The 11,562-nt window shown below is 40.6% G+C and overlaps 1 protein-coding gene across 1 annotated transcript; it reads left to right on the forward strand.

The window, feature by feature from the left end:
* The first annotated feature begins 4,224 nt into the window (after window positions 1–4,224).
* Window positions 4,225–8,669, forward strand: ccn1l2 (cellular communication network factor 1, like 2). The gene is made up of 5 exons (XM_088376663.1): window positions 4,225–4,942; window positions 5,048–5,261; window positions 5,838–6,200; window positions 7,135–7,337; window positions 7,447–8,669. Exons 1-5 carry the CDS (start codon window positions 4,871–4,873, stop codon window positions 7,744–7,746), a joined length of 1,152 nt encoding a protein of 383 aa, XP_088232789.1. The 5' UTR covers window positions 4,225–4,870; the 3' UTR covers window positions 7,747–8,669.
* Window positions 8,670–11,562: the final 2,893 nt, after the last annotated feature.

Consider the following 11,562-nt stretch of genomic DNA (forward strand, 5'->3'; position numbering starts at 1 on the left):
AATGCCAGTAAAAAGAAAAATTCTATATATCAAGAATTTATAAAGCATAGAACCATAGAGACAGAAATTAAGTACAAAAGATATAAAAATAAGATGACGCAAATTATGAGGAGGTGCAAGAAGGATTACTACAGCAAGTTAATAGAAAAAAATAGAAACAATAGTTAAGGGATATGGAAGGTTTTAAACAGTATTATCCGGAAAGGAGCTGCTAACACAAAGTATCCTGAACGCTTCATGGATAATGACAAGACCATAAACAAAATGGAAGATGCGGTCACTGATTTGAATGCATTTTTCGTGAATGTAGGACCGAAATTGGCTGAGGGTATCAGTGACCCGTCGATGGAGCAGGCAAGAGCAGTAGGAGATGGTATTGAAATTAATCCAAGTTTAATGTTCTTGAGAGCGGTTGATGAGAAAGAAGTTTTAGATATTATAAAATCATGCAAAAATAAAACATCTACAGATGGGAATGATGTTGATATGGCCTTAATTAAAGAGGTTGTTAATGGAGTGGTAAATCCTCTGACATACTACATCTGTAATTTGTCCTTTAAAACAGGTACCTTCCCAAGCAAAATGAAAATGGCTAAGGTTATTCCACTGTATAAAACAGGAGATAAACATCTCTTTACAAATTATAGACCTGTTTCTCTATTATGTCAATTCTCTAAAATCTTGGAAAAGCTTTTCATTGTGAGACTAGATAGCTTCACTGAGATATACAACTTGTTAACTGACAGCCAATATGGATTTAGAACAAATAGATCAACAACTACTGCACTTAGGGATTCGACAGAAGAAATCACTTACAGTATTAACAATAAGAAGTATGCGGTAGGAGTATTTATTGATTTGAAAAAAGCTTTTGATAACATTGACCATAACATATTATTGTATAAAATGGAAAGATTTGGGATGAGAGGTGTAGTATTGAGCTGGTTAAAAAGTTACATTACTAACAGACAACAGTTTGTTCAGATGGGTAATCATATATCACCATGCCTAGACATTACCTGTAGAGTCCCACAGGGGTCAGTGTTGGGCCCCATATTATTTATTCTGTACATAAATGATATTTGTAAGGTGTCAACTATCTTTAAATGTATTATTTTTACGGACGACACCAGCAACTTCTGTTCTGGTAATAACTTAAAGATACTATTGGAGACCATTACAATTGCATTGTCCAAACTAAAAATATGGTTTCACATTAATAAATTATCATTGAATGTAGACAAAACCATACTGATGGTATTTGGAAACCGTAAAATGGATACACAGGTTCAAGTAACAATAGATAATGTCAATATTGAACAAGTTTATGAGATCAAATTTTTAGGAGTAATATTAGACAATAAATTCTGTTGGAAACCTCATGTAAGATACGTTAGAACCAAACTAGCAAGGAGTATTGCAGTACTGTGCAGTGCAAAACGTATTCTGGAGCAGAGAATGTTGTATACCCCGTATTGTTGTCTTGTTTTACCATATTTGACTTACTGTGTGGCGACATGGGGAAATGCATACATAAGCACTTCAAAATCATTAATTATACTACAGAAAAAAAGCTATGAGAATTGTTCACAAGGTTGGATTTTGAGATCATACAAATAATTTGTTTTTAAAATCAAACGCTTTAAAGCTGATGGACTCATTCAAATTTAGACTGGCACAGATATTGTATTGAACAAAGACTCAAAAACTCCCAGGGAACATTAAGAAATTATTTATTGAAAAATATAAGGGATATAATTTGAAAGGAAAAGGTAACTTTGATAAGGAGTATGCTGGCACCAATCTCAGGAGGAGGTGCATATCATCCTGTGGAGTACCTGTGTGGAATGGATTAGACGATAAAATGAAGGAAAGCAGAAATATAGTTCTATTTTAAAAAATGTATAAAGGAATGATATTTGCAAATTACCAAAAAGAGAAAAAGGTGACTACTGTTAAACTTTTGGATTATAAGATGTTTTTGTTGTTTTTCTTTTGTTCTTTTGTAGTTTTAATGTTCTCACTTGGAACTAATTGATGGATAGGGGTAGGACATGATAAGCCTAAGCTTCTTCCTACTCCTTTTCGAACAGTGATATATATTGTTTGTTTTTTGTTGTTTGTTCTTTATTGTTTTTATTCTTTAAATCATGTTCGAAATAAATAAATCATTCATTCAATCACGATTTTACTCGATCAAAGTTTTACTCCAAATGCATCCAGTAAAGCTCCATTTAAACATAAACACATAAAACAGCTAGCCCCCACCCACTGTCTCTCAGTATCTGTAGCATTGTTTCCGAAAGGACAGAAGGTTACAGCTTGTTTTATTAACACTGTTGTCACTATTCTCCCTGCTGTCATCACTCATACTAGATGCAGTGGAGGAATGTGCACGTCAGCCATGACTTCCCACTACCTCTGTTAGTTGGATCCGCAGCCAACTGTCACACCTGCTTCTTGCCCAAGCAGTAGGCCTCCTAGTCAGCTTTTTATTTACCTCAAAAGCTCATGCTACACAACGTGTGATGTAATTTGCTCATCTATCTATGAAATCAGTATGTGTGCAGAGGGAAAACAGAGCCCATTCAGGTTCCGATCGGGATGAGTGATGACTGCAGCCTATTGGAGGTTTGTAAGGACACTCGTATGAGGAATTCATCAGAGACGTGAATTGTGATGTCCTGATACTGGACTCACAGACGTGTCCAAGGCCACACACAAATCGCATTGTATATGGAACTTTGAAAAGTGTGCAGTTGTTGCAGACATAAAATGCAGGTTTGTGCGTTATAGCAATTAACTTCTGTAGCGAGAGCATGTAAGAGATATATGTGTACTTGTTGACTAGGGACCTATAAAGGAGACGAACAGACTGGATTTGTAAACTGATAGAAAGCTGTGGTTTGTTTTCCAGGGCAGAATAAACCCTGCACAGCTTGGGGACCCGGGTAGTCGACCCTGATCCCTGGAGAAGTAAAGAGATGTTATAATGTTATTAAAAATAAAACAAAGAGAATTTCAAAGCCAATGTTATTGACAAAGAAAAGAAAGATGTTACAATGGATGTGAACCAGGATATAGTTTACAGGTGATAGTATGTATAACTGAAAAGAAAGGAGGAAAGGAAAAGAGTGCTTGTTACTTGAAGATTTACTGCGAGTTTATTGTGTTTATTGTTCATGTGCATTTACAAATAGAGTAAAACAAAACAAGTTATTTTCCTGTTTTACTTTGAACTCAATATGAAAGTGAGATGGACTTGCTTGGCCGAATGTGGCCTACTCTCAAAGCCACTATTACAATTAGCTTTGTTGTTTGCACAACACTCTAATGCCCATATTGACTGGAATGCCACCAAGAAGAGTGCAGCCTGTTATAAAAGATGTTTTTTCCTTTGCTGCTTCCTGATTTAACAAGGATAGCGATCTGACTGGCAGACTTGATTCTGGAATGTACTTGTAGGCTATTTGGATCCTCACCAAAGTTTGTGGGATCTTCTCTGCCCCTATGTCAACCCACTGCAAAGTTGAGTGTTATGAATGGCACACAACCGCTGACCTCCATATGTTTTGAAAATGGTTTCTAGCGTGTGGCTAGACAGGAGGCTACCAAATTGGCACCCCCGCCATCCCTCTCCTCATTTTGACTCCCCCACTCCTTCGACATGACGCAGCGTGGCCTGTACACACATCCTGCCTTTGTGGGCCAGGAATTTTAAGAATGTTGACTGTTGCCCTTCTCCCTTCTGTTGACCATCAAGGTGCTGCCCACCCCCCCATACCCCCCCGCCCCCCTTGATCCAAACTTAGCACCCAAGTGGTTTCTCAACACAACTGTCAGGGTGTTTAATGGATAAATTTGTGCACTGTGGTGTTTGTCCTCCCACAGCGACAAGGCTGCTTTGGACTGGAGTGACAGCACCTGCTCTTGGAAGTCAAGTGGTGTGTCTAACTTAGAAGCTACAATTTCACTACCATCAAGGATTTACCAGTTGAGCTTCTTTTCATGTGCAAATATACATTTGGCATTTTTTCTTTGATGGCTAAAACCTCTGACCTTGTATTGAGGCAATTTGGTCAACAGCTGCTTCCAACAGTTTAAGTCAACAGGTTTTAAAAGACACGCTGAACCAATATCAAAGAACTGGTGACAGAAAAGAGAGACTGCAAAGCGATCTCATGTCACACGTGTCTGGACCACATACATTCAGAAGCAGCACGCAGAGTTAGATCTATCACTTCAGGTGGTGAATTTCAAACACTTGCCCGATGGGTGACAAAGGAAACGCTGACTTTTTCCTGCCACTCGGGAGAACTGGAGATTAGGCCGGTATTCCCTGGAATGTGGCCCATTCGGAAAGAGGCTGGGGGAAACACAGGATGTCCTGAGCTGGAGTCTAACAACACAGCGTCGTGTTGTTCGCAGGGACTTTCTCCATTTCAGAACATCGCCACTTTAAAGCAAAAAGTTCATTTTCTGTGCTTCCATTATACCTGTTGCTTTTACGTCCTTCACGACGCAAGTAAAAAAGGTATACTTAAATTAACAGACACATTTGACAGGGTGGAGTTAAATTGTTACATCTTGTTACAAGTATAAACTCATTTTCAAGCTGGGGTGATTTGAACACATTTTTATTAGTCCCACCTTCTGCCTCTGTTGTGCTGATGATATTACAGAGGAGGTGGGGCATGTGTGTCTATAAGTGCAGTCCCTGTTGGGGGAAACCTCTTCATTAGATATAGCTCGGCTGACAGTCACATAGCAGAGTTGACTGGTGTACTTTATTGCAAGGATCCGGTGGATTTCTTATTCCTGAGCTAACGAACAAGCCAGCACTCCCTTTTGGACCCAGCTGGACACAAGGATGCTTTACCTTACTGTTAGTTTGGACCAGATCTTTTCCACCTTGTTTGTGGTCTGCAGCACTGTGGTGATGGTGAGTTGTTGCTCTGCACTCTCACCAGCAAGTATTCCTTCCCTATTCGCTGAATGTTTCTTTAAGTATTGAGAATTGTTGGCTACCTCTGACCCTGCTCCTTAGGCAGATGATGAATGCCCACCAGTGTGCTCCTGTGCTACCTCATCTCCGATGTGTCCGGCGGGTGTCAGTTGGGTGAGCGACCATTGTGGCTGCTGTAAAATATGTGCAAGGCAGTTCAATGAAGACTGCAGCGCTGTTCAGCCCTGCGATCACATCAAGGGGCTTCGCTGCTATCTCGGAGCTGGAGGAGACCCCGGGAGAGGACTTTGCCGAGGTGAGAGTGCTGAAGAGATCTTATGATGTTTGTGATCAGGCAATTGTTATGTAATCTTATGCTGAAAGCAACTACAACTTTTAATGTGCAAACTTAAAGTTAAAGTTAAAGTCCCAATGATCGTCACACACACATCTGGGTGTGGTAAAATTTGTCCTCTGCATTTAACCCATCCCCGTGTGATTTTGATCCATCCCCTGGGGGAGAGAGGAGCAGTGAGCAGCAGCAGTGCCGTGCTCTGGAATCATTTGGCGATCTAACCCCCCAATTCCAACCCTTAATGCTGAGTGCCAAGCAGGGAGGCAATTTTTATAGTCTTTGGTATGACACGGCCGGGGTTTGAACCCACAACCTTCCAGTCTCAGGAAGGACACTCTACACTAGGCCACTGAGTTGAACTTATGCAGATATTCAATATTTGGCATCAGAGTGATAGGGTCTACAATATTTTTTATTTGGCCTCAAATGCCTGGCGGCACCACTTTTCGTGGCATGGTATTTTCTCTCTTTCTCCCCCCAAATTAAAGGTCTTGTCCTCATAGACTTGCTTTGTGTTTCTTGTGTGCGTGATGCTAGCCGAGGCTCATGGTCTACCTTGCGAGTTCAACGGCCAGTTGTACCAGCACAGTGAGAACTTCCAGCCCAGCTGCCAGCATCAGTGCACCTGTATGAATGGAGTGGTGGGCTGCATACCCCTCTGTCCTCACCGTGTGCCCCTGCCCAACGTGCACTGCTCACGGCCCCGGTTGGCACGGCAAGAAAACAGCTGTTGTGAGGAGTGGTTTTGTGACGACGACAACCACATCAGAATGGAGCCAGAAGAAATGACACAAAGCCATCTGTCAGAGAGTCAGCCTCTTCCAAACCACATCAGTGCTTTGCTGCCACCCTACCCAGAGCCTCGCAAGCCAGCTGCCACAAGTGGGACCGTGTTCAGAGGTAAATTTTACAAGTAATTTTGATGCCGTACCTGGTCATAAATATGATCGACAGGAATTTTAGTTAAGAAAAGAACATATTCTGCCTAATAACAATTCAACCAAATGTTATACATCATGGAAACAAGTATTGGAATCCACCTTGTTTCTTCTTTCAAAACCGTCAAACACCATTCGGATGAACTAAGACAGAGGCTGTGAGCCAGCCTTTGTTCGCACCATCATCTTATAGAGTGAACACTTTGCCCAGAATATATAGTATATTTGGTGTGGTGTAGTGATGGGAACGTCCCTTCTTTGGACTGTACCCAACCATTAGATCATTTAAATGAGTCCTTCAAACGATTTATTGACAGAATTGGTCAATGTTATCTCATTCAGTTCACATTTCTAGCCTTTTACACGGGTACTCCAATTTACTTCCCACATTCTAAAAACAAGTGTGGTGGGTTTGTTGAAGATTCAGGATGGTCTTTAGTTAGGAATCTGAGTGTGGATGGTTGTTTGTCTATTTTTGCCCTGTGATTGGCTGGCGCCCAGTTTGGGATGTACCCAGCCCCTCGTCCAATGAAAGCGGATAGGCACCAGCATGTCAGCAGCGCTTGTGAGGATAAGCGGTTTAGAGAATTGATGGATGGAGTTTACCAATTATTGAGAGCAAAGGTGTTAAAAAAACATCCATCCATAATTTTTTTTCCGAGGTTCATTGATTCATTTACTGAAATTTCCCAAGTTCTGCAGTTACATTCTCAAATGGAATGGCTGAGGTCAACTTTTTTAAGTTCAGCTGCAGAAAAGCAACCCATTTCACCTTTGTCTTGTGTTTTTACTTCCAGTCGGTTTAATGACCAGCTGACCTCTACAATGTATGCAAACTCCAGTTGTTAAGATGATCTAGAATTAATTCTAGTCTTTGTCCATATCCCCTCACACAGAGATGACAGCATTACCAATGCCTGATTTGTTACCGGCATCCAGCTGTTTTCTACAAACCACTGACTGGACAGAATGTTCCACCTCATGTGGGTTGGGAATATCAAGTCGAGTCACTAATAACAACCCAGATTGTCAACTGATCAGAGAAACCAGACTTTGCCAGATTCGACAATGCCACCTGGAGCTTCCTATGGCAACTAAGGTACGCACAGAAAAACTCAACAACACTGAGTGATGACAATGATCCTCGTTTACATTTAAAATGATTTCATGGTGTGACTTTAAAAGCAGTAACTTTATGTTCTGTGTAGGGGGCGAGGTGTCAAAGAACTGTTCGCCCGCTGGAGCCAGTTCAAATCACTTTTGCTGGATGCTCTACATCACAGCTCTACCGCCCTCGCACCTGTGGATTTTGCTTAGATGATCGCTGCTGCAGGCCCTCGGTCACCCGAACGGTACGGCTGCGCTTCCGTTGCCTGGACGGTGACAGCTTCTTCAGAGATATGATGTGGATCCAACGTTGCACCTGCAATAAAAGCTGTCATACACACAGCAGGCCCTCAAGCCCTTTGCTCAAGCTCCACAATGACATTCACATCTTCAGGCGCTGAGACTGACTCATTGGCTCTGGCCTAGAAGACTTTGCACCGACCCCTTTTGCCCCTTTAACCCTACCATACCTCCCTTGGCAATATACCCGCTTGCACTTTAAGTTTCACAATGACAGTCAATTTGCACGCATTGCAGGAGATGTGTAAAACCACAAAAGCAGCTCACAGCAGAATGCACTCTGCAGCTTTGTTAGACTGTTGGAAGTAAGCTTGTACTGACATTTTATTGTATTATTTTATTTATTTGTATATTTTGTTCACTTTCTCAATATGACATCTAGTCGTATTGAACATATAGAACAACGATTTTGTCATGCAGCCTGTGTGCTGTATCATAATTCGGTCACTCAAAAGCATTATTTCTGACAAATGACTGTATCTAGACTTCACTCATACTGTATTTGTGGAGTGATATTTTTGGGGATCACCTCATTATTCGGGGTGTGATATTTTGTGTTCTTTGTGTGTTGAAACTGACCATAGCATACTTTATGTTTGAAAAATGTTGCATATTGCTGGCATCAGGCCGAAACCTCCCGTGTCACAATTTGCTAAAACTCTATACGATTAGTTAGGCCACACGTGTGGGTGTTATTTTTACAAATTATTGACACAGTGTTGAACGATGTAATGTTAATCAATGGTTGAACAAGCATGACCTTTTGGGGGTCCCTTGAAAAGTGATGATTCTGGAGGTATAAGGATTCCGTCCGACACCAGTGTCATTTAAACACGCATTTTAGTTTTTGTCTGTCCACACCTGTATAGCAAATAAAACGTCGTAAAAAGTCATGTGTCATTTATGACTAATGTGCTGGTGTAAAAGAAGGATTTTAAAAAGTCAACTAGGGAAATATGTTTGGAAAACACAGATGCATAAATTAAAGGCCTGGAGACAGTCCAAAAAAGACGTTTTAATTAAGTTACAGAAAAAGTATATCACTAACAACATGATGATGATGATGATGAAGATGATGATGATTCCTTGAGATGTGATGCTATCTTGGCAAGGATGACTGACTGGGTTTGGTGTGTGTGGCGGGTGCGTGGGGGGGTTGCTTGTAGCTCATATCTGAGGTGGGGCAAACCTGAACAAACAAAGTTCCAAGGAACAAAACAGTGAAGAGTGGTTGTGACGCAGAAGAAGAAAGAAATCCATGTCCTTTTATGAAATAAATGCTTTCAGTGCCATCAGATGCTGGGATTTTAATGACCTAATTTAATGCTGATTGATGTTAAACTATCATCTCTCCTGTGCGCCATTTTGTATAAGGATGGACTTCTACCGTCGAAGAGTGACTTAGCGCACCTCACGGCAGGTGAACAAATTTTATTGGACGCAGTGGATGGAGTCATCTCCAGACCAACATTCTTAATGGGTGTGACTTGCCAGAGAAGCATCTGTCAGGGATGATAAACCTTGCTGAAAGAAAACCTCTTAATCAAACCTGAAACCAAGGCTTAGAGCGCTTGCCTCTGCTGTGTGGATTTACACGATTTGTCAGCCAGCTCTTATGCTCAAACATAATGTAGGATCTCGAAATTCCTCACCCTTACCTCCTTCTTCCTCCTCTAACGGAGGAATTTTTTGACCTGGTTACACGCCCAGCCGAACCACTGACAAAAAAACTTCACCTCCATAGTTATTTGTATCATTAAATGATGATAAAGTAAGCAAATTAAACACACTTCAAGAATCCTCACAAATTAAGTGAACTACAGGATTTGTAAGGGCTCAATCATATGTTGAAGCCCATACAATGCCCCATCATCCCACTAGAAAGATAAACGGATACCAACAAAGTTAGACATTAGCATTCCTCCGTTCTAGAGAATGAATTATTTCATATGGTTCTGGCCAATAGGGAGAACCCACAAAGCATACTGTTTCACCATGGAGACAGACCGAGCATTTGCTTGCGTCACTGTCAGTTTGCACTTGCCTAATGACATTGCATGTACACACAAACTATTTGTTTGGTGTAAATTCAAAGAAAAGGAAAGATCACTTCACAAGTATTTTTGTCCACAAAACTGGTGTCCTGTGGCAACGTTTCTCTGTTCAATTGTTTACAACCCTAATCCTAAACGTTCTAAAAACATTAGACTTTGGCTATCTAAATGTTAGTCCGAACCAAACCCAAAACTAACGTGAGAACATTCCAAACTGGATATGCATCCCTGTGAAGCATAATAGTCCCTAAACGTTGAGGGAATGATAGGTTGCAAACTACTCAAATTATAAAATTTAACATATATCTATATCTATATCTATATAGATATAGATATATATCTATATCTATATAGATATAGATATAGATATATATTTGGTATTTGAAATATGAGCAGAATGACAAAGCGGTTCAGAAAATGGGTGGATGGGTTATCCTCATGTTACATAAATAAATATTAATATGAAAGAAGAAAAAACTTAACTTGTGATTGAACCTCTATCTGAGTGCCCGAAGCAGTTGCTGATTAAGAAAACTACATTGTGCCAGACTCCATACAGACAATTAACGGAGTGACTGTGTATATGTACGTATATTGAAGATAAATGCAACCAATTTTCATGAGTTGCATGACAAGTTTTTTTTGTTAGTACAGAACATGCTGAACATATTTTTTGTTTCTTTTAAGGGTTTTTCTCAAAGCCCATGTTGAGATTAAAGGAGTACTGATGTGCTTTGCAACAACAACCATCCTGGGCGCCCTACTACAGTATCAAAATCCTTTTGTGCAGAATTTTTTGTATAGAATTTGTTTGGCTCGTTGTAGTTGTTGTACTGTTAGCCTAGCACTGAATGAGTGGATTTTGGTGGGCGTGGCCAACGCTTGCCCGTTCCACTTTTTTTCTTCACCTGTTCCACATGTTTACAATAAGACTTTGACGTTTGCACCTTAAATACCTAACCCGTACCCTCCTAACTGTGAGGCAGATACAGATGCGATTTCAAGGTAACCTATAAAATATTACACAGCTTAACGCCTTCTTATCTCGTCCACCTAGTTGTACGATACATTCCATCCCGAAACCTATGTTCACAAAACGCTGTTTTTTAGTGGCCCCAAGAACCATAACGTTGTTGTTAATTGTTGTTACAGTTGTTTTGCGATGAACTGAATTTTAGCATAAGATACAGCTCATGAAGATGCAGGGCTCAACTTGAGTCAAACAACAACAAAGCGTCACAGGCGTAGTAAGAACTGAGAAACAGACACGACACGTCACAAGTCTGAGCATTAAGCATTTCCACATCACAGTGCGCAAGATTCATAGATGTGATGGACTTGGCAGTCTGCTTTGCTGTGTGTGATGCTCTGCAGACAGTTTGTATTGTCTAAGAAGCTAGACTGGAAGTGTCAGGTGTTGTCCAGATTCACAGCGAACTGTGACTTTAAGCATCGCCTTGATAGAGGAACAGGAAATACGTCAGAACTCATCAGAGCCTTATAGAGTGATGGAAGAAGTCTGCCACACCAGCTGCGATCACAAACAAACAAACAAACAAACAAACAAACAAACAAACAAACAAACAAACAAACAAACAAACAAACAAACAAACAAACAAACAAACAAACAAACAGGTACATTTCTTTTCGGTATTCCTCAGCTCTGTTCTTTCTTTTCGCATATAATGAATGAAAATGTGGGTATGGAAGATATGCAGCAAGGGAAGAAAGACTCCAAAAGCAAATATGATTAAGTGATACAGGAAGGAAATGTTCCACCTATGTGTGGCATTTCTCTCTCGGGTACAGTACCGAAAACGGATGGATACTGCTATCTAGTGGCTGTATTCGAAACTACAACTA

The sequence above is a fragment of the Syngnathus floridae genome, chromosome 5 (assembly GCF_059516105.1).
Source record: "Syngnathus floridae isolate MCC-2025c chromosome 5, RoL_Sflo_1.0, whole genome shotgun sequence".
Taxonomy (NCBI): domain Eukaryota; kingdom Metazoa; phylum Chordata; class Actinopteri; order Syngnathiformes; family Syngnathidae; genus Syngnathus; species Syngnathus floridae.

Coding starts and splice junctions, on each gene's coding strand:
- ccn1l2 (XM_088376663.1), top strand. CDS start 4,871: ATGCTTTACCTTACTGTTAGTTTGGACCAGATCTTTTCCACCTTGTTT. Junction 4,943..5,047: donor TCTGCAGCACTGTGGTGATG/GTGAGTTGTTGC, acceptor CCTGCTCCTTAG/GCAGATGATGAATGCCCACC. Junction 5,262..5,837: donor CGGGAGAGGACTTTGCCGAG/GTGAGAGTGCTG, acceptor GCGTGATGCTAG/CCGAGGCTCATGGTCTACCT.